The sequence below is a fragment of the Myotis yumanensis genome, unplaced genomic scaffold (genome assembly GCF_028538775.1).
Source record: "Myotis yumanensis isolate MYYU_CA2020_CCGP unplaced genomic scaffold, mMyoYum1.0.hap1 SCAF_10, whole genome shotgun sequence".
Lineage (NCBI taxonomy): Eukaryota > Metazoa > Chordata > Mammalia > Chiroptera > Vespertilionidae > Myotis > Myotis yumanensis.
In genome coordinates, this window is record NW_027223761.1 from 67,225,727 (window position 1) to 67,242,871 (window position 17,145).

A 17,145-nucleotide genomic window follows, 5' to 3' on the forward strand; every position below is an offset into this window, starting at 1 on the left:
ACATATTATTCTTTAAATGCAACTCACAATATTAAGAGTTTCCACTGAGGTAACACTGTATAGCTCTATTTATTCATTCATGTATGCACCTCAGTGAGCACAGAGACATTCCTAGGTTGATTTTTGAGAGGTGACTTTTCTATCCACAGCCTCTTTCCCAGGCCAGGGGGCTGAGTTGTTCCAGTTCCCTTTATCCATTACTCTCAGTTTTTCAAAGAAAACATTATTTCAGAAGCTTTAGACCCCTCACATGGGTCTAAAGTTTTGTTCTCCAGTCCCTACCTAGATTTTAAATCCCAACGTCTCCTCAACTGTATCCCAATACCTAGGGCTCATATACTAGTAGACTCTTAGTGTCCCCGAGACTATGGCCTTTACTTACCTCCTTACTGCTGATCCTTCAAATTCATTTTATTTCTGACATCCAGGTATTAGTCATTGCAATTTATTATTATATGAAACTATTTGTGCATAATACTAATCTGACAACAATATTGCTATCCATCCTTTATATTTGTTACCAGGCCTTCCCTCCAAGCCCCAGCTTCGTCCAGAAGGTTGCCTGGTCTAATTAGCATATTATGCTTTTACTATTTTAGATATTTTTAACATGTCTTTGCCAACCTTTTATTTTTAACTTGTGTCCTTTTGTTTCAGTTTTGGCTTAAAAAGTACATACTGACTTTTCTTTTGTCTTTTTTTTTTTTTTAAATCCTCACCTGAGGATATTTTCTCCACTGATTTCTCAACAGAGTGGAGGGGAGGAGGGAGGGAGGGAGGGAGGGAGGAGAGAGAGGGAGAGAGAAAGAAAGGTCTACATGAGAAAGACACGTGCATTGGTTGCCTCCCACAAGTGCTCCCACCTGGCATGTCCTTGACCAGAAATCTAACCGGGAACCTTGGGTCTGCATGCTGACTCTCTAACCACTGAGTCAACCAGCCAGGGCTTTTTTGAGTCTTTTAACATAATTCCATTTACCATCATACCTGATGTCATCCTATTCTTTATCATTGTATTTTATGCTTTCTAATTATGTTTCCTTGACTTTTTATTATATGAAGCACCCTATATAATCCTATATAGTAAAAGGGTAATATGCAAATTGACCTAACAGTAGAACGACCAGAATGACCGTTTGACCAGTCACTATGAGGCGCACTGGCTACCTCTTGTCTCCTTTCTCCAGCTGGCAGGTTCCAATCGCCCAATGACAAATGGGGAACCGGGGGTGGGTGGTGGGGGATGTGTGTGGTGCCAGACCAAGGCCCCCACCCCACCAGTTGCCCCACACATAGAGGGCAACCTGCGGTGGGGGCGGGACTGGCGAGTGGGCAGAATGGCTGACCTCTACATTATCTCCCCCCCGCCGGCCGGCAAGTTCCAATCACCCAATGGTGAACGAGGAACTGGGGGTGGGTGGCGGCCAGCTGCAGGCAGCTGGGAAAGATGGCCCTGAATGCAGGCCAGGCCTAGGGACCATATCCGCGCATTAATTTCATGTGCCGGGCCTCTAGCCCTATCTAATAGACAAACATGGTAATTGATCGTATCTTCGCTACACCTCCCATTGGCTAATCAGCATGATATGCAAATTAACTGCTAACAAAGATGGTAGCTAATTTGCATACTGCAGGCGGGGCTGGCAGCACGCGAGGCTGCCCGCAGGCCCCAGGCCCCGGATCCGTGACCTGGCGAGGGAGCAAAGTGGCGGAGAAGGGAGAGGGACCAGGTGGCAGAAAAGGGAGGGAGCCAAGGGCTAAGCAGGGAAGGGAGGGAGTGAGGCAGCAGAGAAGGGAGCGAAGCCCACATAGATGGGCTTCGCTCCTTTCTCTGCTTTGCTCCGTTCTCAGGAAGCCCTATTCTTGTAGGAATCTTCCTACAACGGGCATCTAGTATCTATTATATGAAGCACTAGAGGCCCGGTACATGAAATTTGTGCATTGTGCGGGTGTGTGTGTGTGTGTGTGTCCCTCAGCCCAGCTTGCACCCTCTCTAATCTGGGACCCCTCAAGGGATGTCCAACTGCCCTCTCACAATCCAGGGCTGCTGGCTCCCAACTGCTCGCCTGCCTGCCTGCCTGCCTGGCCCTAACCACTCCCCTGCCAGCCTGATTGACGCTTAACTGCTCCCCTGCTGGCCTGATTGCCCCTAACTGCCCTCCCCTGCAGGCCTGGGACCCCCCCAACTGCCCTCCTCTGCCAGCCTGGTCACCCCTAACTGTCCTCCCTTGCAGGCCATCTTGTGTCCACATGGGGGTGGCCATCCTGTGTGTTGGAGTGATGGTCAATTTGCATATTATTCTTTTATTAGATAGGATACCATAGCAGTTTGCCTGATTTTGCACATAGCTTTTCCAGGGAATTTGCCTTTATGTCAACAGGGCTTTGACTACAACTTATGTATACACTAGTGGAGTGGGCAGTTGACCCCACCCCCGAGTCAAAATTGAACTTCCGGTCGAAGGGACAATTGCATATTAGCCTTTTATTACATAGGATTCCTTTAGTGGCCTCTCACAAAACTCACCAAAGCTGAGTGACTCACAGATGACTGACTCAGACATAGGCTCTTTAGGGAATTTTTAGAATTTTGTCCAAAAAGTTAAAACAAGAATTAGTTCAACTTAAAGCTTACTTTGTTAGTAACCATGTTTCCTAACATGTGGAAAAACTGGTCTGTAGCAAGCAGAAAAAAAAAAGACATGGGAGAGACCTTTCATTCTACAGGCCGATGCTCTATCCACTGAGCCAAACCAGCTAGGGCAATGTAGGCCATCTTTGAGTCCCTAGCTCCTAATGTTCTTAAGTTCACTGTTATATCTGCCTTCCTGTTCTTGGTTTTTCAACCCTACCTTGCATGTTTGTAAACCAGAGTCCCCTTTGCCAAGACTAGTTCAGATTGGGAGTTTCTATCACTAATAGTTAACATTTTATTAAATGTACTTTGTTTTCTAAAATGTTCTTAAATAAATCTAGTATCATAAAGATACAATATAACTTTATTCTACCAATCCACAATATATACTTTTAATTATATAAATACATACATACATAAACACATCTCTAAATACATTTTCTATGACAACAATGAAATTATATATAAAATAAAGTTCACATAAGAAATGTAACAAACTTTTATTTCATCCCCTTATTGACTAACGTTTTAGTTGGAGATATTTGGGTCCAAATGATTAAATAATTTGCTTTGTAATATTTTCATTTCAAAAGTAGAATTTGTCTTACAAATTTTTAGTTTTATAAATATTTACTTTCATACTAGCATGATGGCTTTCTTAAGTTAAAAATCATTCTAGATGACCAAGTGATCGATCTTAAGCTTTTCCCCCCACTTCAAACCCTTGCTTTTTCTTCCCTTCTATTGCCCTCACTTCTATGAGGTCATGCACAGTTGTGCTATTTATGTTCAAATTACCACATGACCTAGAGAGACCCTGGAGTGAAAAATACTTTATGTAGAAATGAACATTGAAAGATTAGAAGATTTCTAACTTCATAAATTATGAGAGATACTGTGGAAAATATATTTCTAGAATAAGAAGCAAACTGGAATACTGGAAAAATGGAAAAAAGTCATAAAAATACTGTACGTGTTAGATTTATTTTTACAAACAGACTTTTCACAGCAAACACTAGATTTCAATGTAATAGGATAAAAAAAGTATATACAGCAGGCCTGAATCTTGGCTAATCTATGGAACTTGGCTTTTGGAGTGTTTCCTATGTTATTAATTGATAAGATGTTTCGCAGGTCAAGGGCACTGAATTCTACTGCATAAGTCTGCCTAGATTGTTTGTGTAAACAATGTGTTTTATAGTAAATATCACAACTGGCTGAGCAGGCAAAAAGTGCTCCAGACAAAAGCCATAATCTGAGCCTTAAGTGGGCTTTACTGGACAGAAACACAGTATGGATGCTGGAGAGTTCATTGGTGGAGAAAAAAGTGTGTTTCTGTGTGACCTCTATGAGGGAGGACTATGGAAACATCTAGATTTCTTTAGATTACATTGTAATAAACCATAAACATAATTAAAAGCACTTCTGAATCTTAAAAGTCATAGTTAAGGTGTTCCTAAAGTCTAAGAGTTTAGAAAATTCACTGATATTTTCAGATTGCATATTGCAACTAAATTTTAAAAAAACTATCATGTGCTAAGTTTTGGTGTAGTACCAAAGAATACCTAAATTGTTGGAAAGGCTATTAAAATATTACTCCTTTTCCAACTACATATCTGTGTAGATTTTTTTCACACACTTCAATCAAAATAACATCACCCCAAATGAAATTTTTAGTAAAAGTATATATGAGAATCAAGCTGTCTTCAATAAGTCATAAATAAGAGACTTACAAATTCTTAAATAAAACAATGTCACTCTTTAGACCAGTGATGGTGAACCTGTGACACGCAAACTCATTTTTTTGGTTGATTTTTCTTTGTTAAATGGCATTTAAATATATAAAATAAATATCAAAAACATAAATCTTTGTTTTATTATGGTTGCAAATATCAAAAAATTTCTATATGTGACACGGCACCAGAGTTAAGTTAGGGTTTTGTTTTTGTTTTGTTTTTTAAAATATATTTTATTGATTTTTTTACAGAGAGGAAGGGAGAGGGATAGAGTCAGAAACATTGATGAGAGAGAAACATCGATCAGCTGCCTCCTGCACATCCCCCCTCCTGGGAATGTGCCCACAACTAAGGTACATGCCCTTGACCGGAATCGAACCTGGGACCCTTCAGTCCCCAGGCTGACGCTCTATCCACTAAGCCAAGCCAGCTAGGGCAAGTTAGGGTTTTTTAAAATGCTGACACGCCGAGCTCAAAAGGTTTGCCATCACTGCTCTAGACTATTTTTTTAAATCTGGAAAATAGTTATTGTTCATCAAAATATTTACGTAAATAATGCAATAGGTTTATTAGGGCTTCTTGAACCAAAAAAAATTGAAAATCAATGCTTTAAATGAACAGATGGGCAGTACATTTTTAAAATCTAACACAATAAACACTGAGCTTTCTAAGATCTGACACAAATTTGTAATAGATATGCCAAGATGTTTTCTCTCTCAACTAGAGGAGGGTGGGGAGACAAGAGTGACCTGGGACAGTTAAAGAGACCAAACTAGTTGTCATCAAGCCTGCAGTTTATCTGTACTTTCTGTGGTGTACATAGATTGCCCTTTCATTTTCCACCTGTGCTATAATGTGTGAAAGGTTAGAAAGCACTGCCTAGAAGAACTGCCTTACAGCTAGTTATCTTATTTCAGGTGTCCAATTTATTCTCCATGTCATTGTCATATGAAATGTATTGAACAAATAACATGAGCAATAGGTTAATATTAAAACTCGTTGGAATGATGTTACAAATTTTTAAACAACTCTAAAGACATTAATATATTTTTGAAGGCAGTAATAATTTCCAATTTCTTTTCTAACTAAAGTTCAAATGAATGAGAAGAACAAGAAACAGCTTAATTATCTCTTTCTATAGCCATTAGTCAAATTATCTATATATATAAAAGCCTAAGCGACCATTACAACTGGTTGACCGGTCGCTGTGATGCGCACTGACCACCAGGGGGCAGACGCTCAACACAGGAGCTTCCACTGGTGGCCAGTGTGCTCCCACAGCCAACCTCCCGCTGCCAGCCAACCTCCGCGGCCCCTCCCCTGGCCAGCCGGCCATCTCCAATCGCAGCCAGGCTGAGGAACCCCACTTGTGCATGAATTCGTGCACCGGGCCTCTAGTATTTTCATGTTCTGTAATTGTCAGATAGGAGTGTAAAATGTTTATTTATCAATGAAAATATATGAAAACATAACTAAAGAATTACAAAGCTTCCCCCAGCTAAAGTATTAGTGAGAAAAAGCTTATTAATATGCAAAAAAAGAGTTTATTATAGGAGTTCTATTCAAAATAAGACTTCATTCAATAAATATTTGAGGGTACACTAAACAAATGAGGGGAAAAGTGGAAAGGGATAAAGGTTTTGATACTGTATTAGTTAAACATCTTTGAGATGTTTCTTCATCTGTCCATTTTGAATATACCTACCTTATACAATTTTCAAATTGTGATTAAATCAAATGTATTTGCTTTACCTGGAATGCTACTGCATTTCATTCTTTAAAAAAAAAAAAAATTGTGTTTAATCACTAGTACTGTGGCAATTATATTTACCAACAATTCTCTAGATCAGTGGCTCTCAACCTTCTGGCTCTTTAAATACAGTCCCTCATGTTGTGACCCAACCACAAAATTATTTTCGTTGCTACTTCATAACTGTAATGTTGCTACTGTTATGAATCATAATGTAAATATCTGATATGCAGGATGGTATTAGGTGACCCCTGTGAAAGGGTCGTTTGACCGCCAAAGGGGTCGAAACCACCCAGGTTGAGAACCACTGCTCCAGATAAAAGAAGTGTTAGATTTGCCACATATAGGTTAAATAGGCATTTGTAAATTAGTTTGCAACTTTTTTGTTTCAAGAGGGAAATGCATTGCAAATCTCTTAAAAGATTAATCTCAGAATGACACTGTTTTGTAAACTGTGAGGTGACAGTCTAGTAAAGTATCAGGTAGATAATAATATCCAAGTATAGTCTCCAATGTAAATCTTGGGACCTCAAAAGTGTTTGCTAAAATAAATTTAACCTGGTGTCTGGTATCTTTTAAGAATTTCAAAATTCAATATTCAATTTCCTAATCAGAACCTTATTTATAAGATGCTATTTCTCAAAGATGATGATGACAAAGAACATGCTAATTTAATGGTTAATAAAACAACTGCTAAAGTGCTACTTATCAAAATACAGTAGTTAAAGACTGGCAATTCTGAAAACTAACAAAAACTACATGACATTCAAACAACTTAACATAGGTTAAAATAGTAAAAAACAAATAACTAAGTTCACAGTGGAATAAAAAGTTTCGTTTTAGTAATAATTTCTTCTTAAAAACAAAAACAAAACAAAAAACCCATATAAAAAAACCCCAAGCACTAGAGTTCCAGCAGAACAAAAAGTCTAAGAGTTAGATATTATTCCTTGTGTTACAATATTATATCTAGTTCTGATTTTTACATCTATGTAAAGGAACTTTTTCAAAAGTTCAGAGAAAAGTGAATTACTGCTGGAGAAATATTAAGAATGATGATGTTTGACAAGAAACAAACTAAAAAAGGCATTATATTTTGAGGAGGTTAAAACAGGAAGGGGAGGAAATATTCTCTCCTCTAAATTTAAAATAAAAGACACAATTAAGAATTTTTAAACATCAACTAAACTCACACATACACACTCAAAAAAAAACCCCACATCTGTTTTGCTAGGCTCTATTACCTCTGCTGTTGCTTTCTGGATAGGCAAGTGTAGGCTTATTTGGGGAGCGTCGTAGATCACTATTAAGGAAAGGCTTATCTGATGGATAAACTACATATGAAGATGTGGAATGGCGAAGCATACTTCCATTAGACCTTGATGGCTCAGCTAAGACGTTCTGAAAGATAAAAATACAGAAATTACCTTTCAAATTTTAAATGCAAATGGCATATGTGTATGTATACACACACACTCACCCATGAATGTTCATGACTGAGAACTGGACTGTGTACATGTTCCACTCACAGCGACAACAGAAACAACAGAGTCCACTAATCATTTGTGACAGAATCCAATCATCACTTTAAAAAAGGTGTGGGGAACCTTTTTTCTGCCAAGCGCCATTTGGACATTTATAACATCATTTGTGGGCCATACAAATAGCCTGCTATATTTGGTCAAACATTTAACTAACTTGCCCCTAATGCCTTGGCAGGGCCAGACCAAATTATTTCACAGCCTTATATGGCCCACAGGCCGGATGTTCCCCATGTCTACTTGAAAATAATAAAACTTTTAAAGAGTTTCATATTTGTGTGAGTATAGCCATATGCCAGACACTATAAGAAGGAAATAATGTTAGCCATGGCTGGGTAGCTCAGTTGGTTAGAGTGTGTACCTCACACACCAAGGTTGTGGCTTTGATCCTCAGTAAGGGCACATACAAGAATCAACCAATGAGAGCATAAATAAGAAATAATGTTCACACAACTTGAATACAAACGCTGCATAGAAATACTTTAATATTATACTCACAATTAATTTTATTTTAAAAGTATTTACTGTAAAATATATTCAGAAAAATATTGTATTTTTACAGTATCAGAAACTGACACAAAATGACTGCATTAATCTATCCCCAATCAACTAAATACTTCATGAATATTTGTCAAATGTCCAGCCAATTCATTTTGAATGCCAAGGTTTAATCAATGTGGGGTACATAAAGAAAATAAGGCATAGTCCTTGCCTTAAAACTTTATATTTAGTTAGGGGGGAAAAAGGGAAACAAAGAAAACATTAAAGCTTATCAAAGTATATTTCCACACACACACACCTTCTGTCATAAATGGGATTCTGTTCAATTTGGGATTCTGTTCCACATGATAATTTTCAGTGCAGGAGATAATAAATGTGCAGTTTTGTGTTAGTACAAGAGACCTAGAGTGGGGGGACGTAATGGAGAAACTAAAATCTAAAGGGGAAGGAAGATATGACTGCTAGCTGCTCAAAATTCTCAACATTCATTTTTCTTATTCAAGTAGCCACAGTAATGTAGGCTTTCGACTCCTACTATTGGAGAACTACAACTATTTATACAGCACCAGAAAAATCTGTTTCCAGAAAAGGACAAAGAAATATAAATATTTACAATAACAGTAAAAAAATCTCTTGGTACAAACAACGGCCATCAAAATAACCACATTGAATCTAAATCTTATTAAAAACTAAAGACTATTTCTTTTTTAAAAACCAGGCAATTTTTCAGTTGATTTAAGAAAGTCAACTCAAAACACACGATACGGCTATGTAAACTAAAGGAAAGGGGAAAGAACTTGGAAGGGGTAAGAACAAGTCTAAAAAGTGGCAAATCAATGGTAGGTCTATTGTAAAAAAGTATGTTCACATGAAACAAGGACCGAGAGTTACATTTGTTAAGCTTTTTGGCAATCTGTCATCAGGTTTGGCAAGTGGCAAAGCCTAATATGCAAGTCAACCGAATGGCGGAACGACTGGTCACTATGGACCACCAGGGGGCAGACGCTTAATGCAGGAGCTGCCCCCAGTCTGCAGGCCCCAGGCCAGCCAAGGTGGGTGCCAGCGGGGGGGGGGGGGGCCCAATCGTCCCGCTAGTCACCCCACAGATTGGCCCTGATTGCCGGCCAGGCCTAGGGACCCTACTCATGTACGAATTTCGTGCATCGGGCTTCTAGTAACATATAATACTGCCAAAGCTCCTGCAAAGCACCATGCATATAGCTTAATTTTAAATATGATTCTTCCCAGAAAACTTCATACAAACTACTAAATCCTATCACGTAGTAATTCCTTATCAATATATTTATAAACATAAACTACCTGCAAACTCACTAATGATTTTTAAAACAATTTTTGTTAGAAATACTGAACATTGCACAGATATTAACAGGACGGTGCCTAAATAATTTAGCAAAGAAAACAAACAAATAAACCTCATTAAAATCACTGCCTGCTAGCTCTTATAAAATAGTTTAAGATTGTCCAAAAAAATTTGTCACATATATGTCATCGAAATACTGCTTGGGTTGGATCAGCACACTATGCAGGGTCTTTATATAAAAATGCAAGTTATAACGAGATGGGTCCTCCACACCCTGCCATTTGAGAAAAGCAATTCTAAATGTACTCCATATTCTAAGTCAGTCAACTCACTTTGAATGCCAAGGTTTAATCAATGAAATTCAAATGTCCTCATTACTGCCAGCAGTCTGAAGCAAAGAATAGGAAGACAAAATAAAATGGCTTTGCAAAAATTATTTACAATACTACTTTTAAATAAAATTAAAACAAGACATGCAAAACTAACATATACTCTTAATCATATGCACACAAATGTGTCTACTAAAAACAGTAAAGGACAAAATGTGATACATACATAAGTATTATTCAGCTTTTAAAAGGAGGGAAATCCCACCACATGCTACATAATAGATGATCCTTAAGGACATTATGATTAGTCAGTCACAAAAAAGACAAATATTTTATTATTCCACTTACTAGTACATGAGGTATCTAGGTAGTCAAATTCATAGAAACAGAAAGTAGAATCTTGGTTACCAGGGGCTGAGGGGAGGTTGCAAATGGGAGTTGTTGAATGGATATAGAGCTTCAATGTTAAAAGATGATAAAAAATAAGCCATACACTTAAAAATGGTTAAGATGGTAAAGTTTAGGTAAACACTTAAGACAAATAAAAAGAATTGTAAGGAGTTATACACTTCAGGGTTTAGAAAAGTATTATTTTTATTAAGAGTTGGAAACGCCATAGAAATTATCTATATATATAAAAGCCTAATATGCAAAGTGTCCCCTCGGGAGTTTGACAGACCAGTTCAATCGCTCGCTATGACGTGTGCTGACCACCAGGGAGCAGCTGCTAGGGACCCTACCTGTGCATGAATTTCATGTACTGGGCTTCTAGTCCAGTATAATCCTATTTTACAAAAAAAGGAAAAAAGAAAAGGAGGTTCAAAAAAGTTGACTTACCTACTACCTTTCTTTATTATCTCCTCCCACTCCCACCACAACCTCACTCCCTACAGAATTAGGGCAATCACATTCTATGTGATTAACTAGTTCTCAAGAGAACTGGCCAACCTATCTACACTGCTCTTACTCTGCCCCCCTCTCCTGAAATAAGGAGTGAGCTTTGTGTAACTAACCTACTGAAAGTCTTGGCTCCTATAAAACCCCTCTCCTCCCTTCTGATGCCATCTAATTCTCCCTCCCTACCAGATCTTTCACATTGCTATTAAGGACAAAACTTGGGGTGCAGGAGAAAGGAAAAATTACAAATTTTTCTGAACTTTAGGACTCCCTTCCAGCTTCTGCTTCATTTCTCAGCTTTAATAAAAAAGCCTCTCACAATATCTACAATTGCTGTCACCTCTTAATCACCTCTCCCAGTCTTCATCAATTCAGAGAAGCAGCTCTCAAGTTCACCAATGACTTTTACACTGCTGAATTCAGTGACCTCCCAGAAGCATGTGATAGACCACTTGACTGTTTTTAGTGGATGGAACACCAGACTCTTTGGTTTTCCTCCTAACACAGGCTCCTCAGTCAGACTCTCCTTGGCTCTCTTTTTTCTGTAAATGCTGGCATTCCCCAAAGCTTAGTACTCCTACCTCTTCTTATTTTCACCTACATGGATTCCTCTGATGATCTCACCTACTCTTAGGGCTTTGAAAAGCCTCTCTTTGCTAAAAATTTTCAAGTTTAAACACAGAATACAGAGTTCTCCCTCTTAAACTCTATATTCAAACCATCTTTCCCACTCATCTCCACTGGGATGTCAATATGGGCTTCCTAACTTAACATGTGTATAATCAAATTCTTGAACCTTATCCCAAAACTTGCTCCTCTCTCAGCATAGCACAATAAGTGGCACCACCATATACCCAACTGCTCAGGCCAAAATCCTTGGATGGAGTCATTTCTCATATATTGCACATCTAATCTTTGTTGGAGCTCTGTCAAAATATTATCAATAAACTCCCCCAACTTCTCATCAATTCCACTACTAATGCTATGGTTGACACTATTGTGATCTTTCGTCTGGACTAACAGAATAGCCTCTTAACCATTCTTGTCCACATCCCCTTAGTCCAGCGGTCGCCAACCTTTCGGACCTCATGGACCACCAGTGGTCTGTGGATCACCGGTTGGTGACCGCTGCCTTAGTCTCCTCTCCAAATAGTCCTTATGATTCTTTTTAAAAAGTAAATTAATTCAAATAATATTCCTAATCCAAACCCTCCAATGGCTTTCCATCACTAAAAAAAAAAAAAACCCAAAAATCTTATGGCTTAGAAGGCCCTACATAATCTGACCCAGGCTAACCCTGACCTCATTCCCCACCACTCTCCTTACCACCAGCACCATTTCCCAGCCACACTAACTAACTTGGATTTCTGAAATACGCAGTTACCCTCCATTTTCATTTGCTAAGTTTACTCTGCCTAGAAAGCTCCCTTCCTCACACCATGGAGTAATCTGCCCAAAGTCTGTCAGTATAACTTTCCCTGACTGCCCTATCTAAAGTAGTAAGTGCCCTTCTGTCACTCAATCTCCTTACTCTTAAAAAAAAAAAAATTATCCTACCTGACATACATATATTATCTATATGCCCTGTGGAATAAAAAATATACTTGGTGTCTGTCCCTGGCTCCTGACATTCAAAAACTTGAAATTCCTTAAGTGATAGCAGTGTCTTTGTTATGCTAATAGTGGGGCACCCTAGGTAACTTTAGGATGAGAGCCGGTAGCCTGAAAAACCAACCAGGTGATTAAAGAGTTAGACATTTTAGCCCCACACCCAGACCTCAGAAGAGAGAGGAACTGGACATTGAGTTTAGTCACCAATGGCCAATGATTTCATCAATCATGCCTCCATAATGAAACCTCCAAAAAAAACTCTTGCAGTTAATTTCCAGGAGCGTCCGTATTGGTCATGAAATCCTCTTTACATCTTGCCCTAGGTGTCTCTGCCATTTGCCTGTTTCTCAGTACTATCTTTTACTAAAAAGCTGTGAGTATACGTATAGTGCTTTCCTGAGTTCTGAGAGTCATTCTGGAGAATTATTAAATGTAACTCCTTAATTTGCAGTTGGCTGGGCAGTTTGCATTGGGAACATCTGGGACTTAGAGCTGACAACTGAAGTGGGAGCAATTTTGTAGCACCTAATCCCTATAGGGTCTGCACTATATCCAGGAAGTTAGTTCCAGAAGTGAATTGAATTGTAGGGCACCCAGTTGGCAAAGAACTAATATAGTAAAAGCAGTCATCATCAATAGAGTTTAAGTTCTAATAAAGACATTCGATAAATCTGTTGAATAAATGTTAATAAATTAGTTATACAATTCCCTTGCAAAACAGAAAAAAAACACACCTGTTTATGAAACTGAATTATTCTATTCAATAAAGTTGCTATAACCCATTGAAAGACAATAAAAGCTTTTGATTTCATTTATATCGAAAAACAAATAGCACAAATGTCATAAGAAGTAGAGGTAATAGCAAACTTTGCAATTGCTATCCTTAGAAATGTCCGCTTACAAGGTTGGTTCTTACCTAGTTATCTAGGGAAGTTTAATTTGGGGAAGGTTCCAACTATTGTCAGCATGAGTGTTATGGGTTCCCAAGACCAGCCCCAGGTTGGATAACTTGCTAGAAGGATTAACAGGATTCAGCAGATAGTTATACTCATGGTTGAGGTTATTATAGCAAAAGGATACAGAGTAAAATCAGCAAAGGGAAAAGATACATGGGGTGAAGACCTTAGAAAATCAGGTGCAAGCTTTCAAAATTTCTCTACAGAATGTGCTTAATTCCTCCACCAACTAATAACAACTTAGGTGAAGTGTTGTCTACCAAGAAAGCTCACGTTACACCGAGTGCCATGTTTTTATTGGGGGATGGTCACATTCCTGACTTCCATAAAAAAAAACACAGGTGTTCAGCATAAACCAAATTGTTTGTACAAACAATTCCCGCACAGTGAGGCACTCAATCATTTAGGCTGAAGTTTTATATCAGTGTAGGAAATTGTTTACTATTCAGTTCATAGGTGTCAACCAAGAGCCAAACTTGTCAACGGGCCTTTCTAAGATAGCAGTAACCTAGGATGGTAGATTTCAAGTGAATTATTCTTCGTTTTCAATGCCATATGCCATACAATCATGGGCACCTGAAAACTATGGAAGGGCAAAAGATCCTTCAAGCAGAATGTTTATGCTCACTCCCTCCACATACATACTAAAAATAACCACCCATAAACTACAAATTCCCATTGCAGCTAACCATTTACACTCCAGTATCTGGGTTGATCCTCACAACAATCCTGATGGGTAAGAAAAAACATCTCCACTTTATGAAAGACACTGGAGGCCCAGCAGGTGAAATCACACGAGACCCAGACCCACAGCGCGGGGGGGGGGGGGGGGGACACACGATCAATCACCTCCTGGTGACCAGACTTTTGGTCATTACGATCACTGGCTTTTTATAATATAGTCTAGAGGCCCAGTGCAGGGGGGGGGGGGGGGGGGGGGGGGGCAGGAATGTCCCCTCAGCCTGGGCTGCACCCTCTCCAATCCGGGACCCCTCTGGGGATGTCTGACTGCTGGGGATTGGGCCTAAACCAGCAGTCCTTCTCACAATCCAGGACTGCTGGCTCCTAAGTGCTCACCTGCCTGCCTGCCTGATTGCCCCTAACTGGCCCCCCTGATCACCCCTAACTGCCTCTGCCTGCTGACCTGATTGCCCCCAACTGCCCCACCACCACTGCCAGCCTGTTCGCCCCTCACTGCTCCCTCTGCTGGCCTGGTTGCCCCCAATCCCCCCCTTGCCAGCCTGGTTGCCACCAACTGCCTCCCCCTGCTGGCCTGGTTGCCCCTAATCCCCCCGCCCGCCCCCCCCCCCCCCCCCCCCGCCGGCTTGGTTGCCCCTCACGGCCCCCTCTGCCAGCCTGATTGCCCCCAACTGTACCCCTGCCAGCCTGGTTGCCCCTCACTGGCCACCCTGCCGGCCTAGTCGCCCCCAACTGCCAACCCCCCCCCCGCCGCCGGCCTGGTTGTCCCTAACTCCTCCTCCCCCACCCTCCCCCCCCAGCCTGGTCACCCCACACAGCCTGCTGTTCAGTCATTGGTCGTCCCTCACTAACCCACCTGCCGGCCTGGTCACCCCATGCAGCCTGTTCCGTCATCTGTTTTGTTGTTTCGAATGTGACGGCCCCTGGCTCTTTATGTATATAGATACTTGGACTTATTCTCAGAACACTGAACATAGTATCCGAGATCTGTTAGCACATTGTTGTTTTTAAGTACATTCATATTCTCCTTTAATTATCACAAGAACTTTGTGAAGCATAGCAAATATTATTGTCCCTATTTTGTAGGTTAAAAAAAAAAAAGAGGCTAAGGAAATTTAACCCATTTGTTTAAGGTCTCATAACTACTAAGAAGCCCAAGACCACCTCCTAATGCAGTACTACTTCCATGACCCCAAGCATTCAATAAATATTTTTCCAACTACAATGATACAATTCTAGGAAAAATTTCCAGAATTAAAGACAAAATGTTTAACCTAACCACTTTCTTTGCTGGTAGCTTTAGTTATTAGGGCAAATATTATACTTAAGAACACTTATGATTCAAATATTTACTTAACATCTCTCAACACCATGTTAAATGTAAAGTATAATTTAAAGTGTATATTGCTTGCCTTCTTTTTAAACAGAATGTTCAATATGGCTGGAAAAAAAATCAGGCACATAAAAGTTTAAATACCATTTAGTAAACCATACTCAACTCTGTAGAAAAGATTAAACAATATGATCAAGGTGGGGTTATTCCAGATAAGACCAGGTGAACATGACAACATCGTTTAATGCAATACACCTCAATAAAATTCAGTATCTAGCCATTATTAAATAACTATTTTCTTATAAGAAAAATTACTCCCCAAAAAACCCACATGACAACATATTTAATGGTGCAAAATTTTAAACATTCCTTTTAAATTCAGGAACAAGACAAAGATATTTACAAGACAACTTCTAGTCAATGATGTGCTACATTTCCTAGCCTGCACATTAGGATAATGGAAAGAAATAACAGATGTTAAGATCTGACAAGCTACCATAGGCTACATGGGGAGCCTGACAAGCTCAAGAGTAATCACAGAGGATGGTCCATAGATTCCTAGCGTAGGCCATGGTGTATAGTTCCATCTCAAGCCTACAGCCTCCTTCCTTAGCAAAGATCAATCATTACCTTAAGTGAGCTCTGTCCATTGTCCTTATGCATCTAGGATAATATACCAGAGTAATTCTTTTCTAGACCCTTAAAGGCACCAGAGCTCAAGACCACAAACCCCTCATTGCTATCTTGATCCCCTCATACCATCTCTCTATGCTGCAAATGTTAATTAACTATCCTGTACCCACTAATGTAAAAACAGGGTTCTCCATTTTTTCATCGGATTCTAGAGATTTCCCTACTTTGCTTTCTCCTACCTCCTCGATCCACCATGCCATTAATGGATTTCCTGTAATCTTCCTTACATCTTTTCCTTTGATTCTGATGTATGGGATAGGCTGCAAAGCTGCCATTCTTTGGAGCATTTTCTCAATCCATTGAGATTTTACTTCCAGGCATGTTCTCAAAATTTTGTCTCAAATAAACTCTTTTAAAAAACCTTTTCTATAGGCTGGACATTCTTTCCTCAACAACCTTTTTGTGCCTCATTGCTCATTAGAAAATGGAAATACTAATGCCAATCTCGTAAAGTCATTGAGGATTAAATGTTATGAAAAGTATTTAAAATATGACTACCAATTAGTACTAACTATTATGTATTATTATAATCTCAAGATGTATGTATGATTGTGTGTGAAAGAAGCAGGAAAATGCAAAAAGGGGCATGCAAGTATTCATTTTATTTTCAAAAATAAACTTTTATATATTTATTGTTATAAAATCTATGATATATTCACAAAACATTTTGAGTAAAAGGCCTGGCCAGGAGATCGATTACATTAGCTTATAAATTAAGTCCAAAGTGTCCTAAGTGTTGACTATGGTTACTAGGAAAATAAAAAGGACAAGACTATGCTGCCTGTAATATCATTTTTGTTTTCCGGCTGCTCTTCACTAGTGAGTTGGGATAGGCTTCAAAACTGCCACTCATTAAATGTTAGTAACAAGAGCTTCTAAGTGTTACTCTTAAAAGGCTACCATACTTAAAAGAACAATTCAAATGTATCAACTAAGTCCATGTTAACTTTGAGATTTATATGGTAGCTGCTTCCTAGACTGTGATATTTGTTCATCTACTTGTTAAAAATCCTTGCCTGGTCAAAGCACCTCTATTTACTATAGCTAACTCAGTGCTGGATTTATCAATGTTAAGGGAATTGTTAATGTTCATAACCCTGAAAACTGAGTATGCGTAGCCTTCTGATTTCATGTGGTAGTTTT

General features: G+C 39.2%; 1 protein-coding gene across 2 annotated transcripts in view; it reads right to left on the bottom strand.

Annotated features, from left to right (window-relative positions):
• Positions 1 to 17,145, bottom strand: part of CEP57 (centrosomal protein 57) — a 53,701-nt gene that overhangs the window by 33,724 nt on the left and 2,832 nt on the right. Inside the window, exons 2-3 of one of the 2 annotated variants that reach the window (XM_070425937.1) lie at positions 9,817 to 9,872; positions 7,366 to 7,522 (exon numbers count right to left, since the gene is read on the bottom strand). In XM_070425937.1, the coding sequence (XP_070282038.1) occupies positions 7,366 to 7,486 (121 nt within the window). In that variant the 5' untranslated portion in view covers positions 7,487 to 7,522; positions 9,817 to 9,872. The remainder of the gene's footprint in view (positions 1 to 7,365; positions 7,523 to 9,816; positions 9,873 to 17,145) is intronic. The other variant, XM_070425936.1, reaches the window with a different exon arrangement.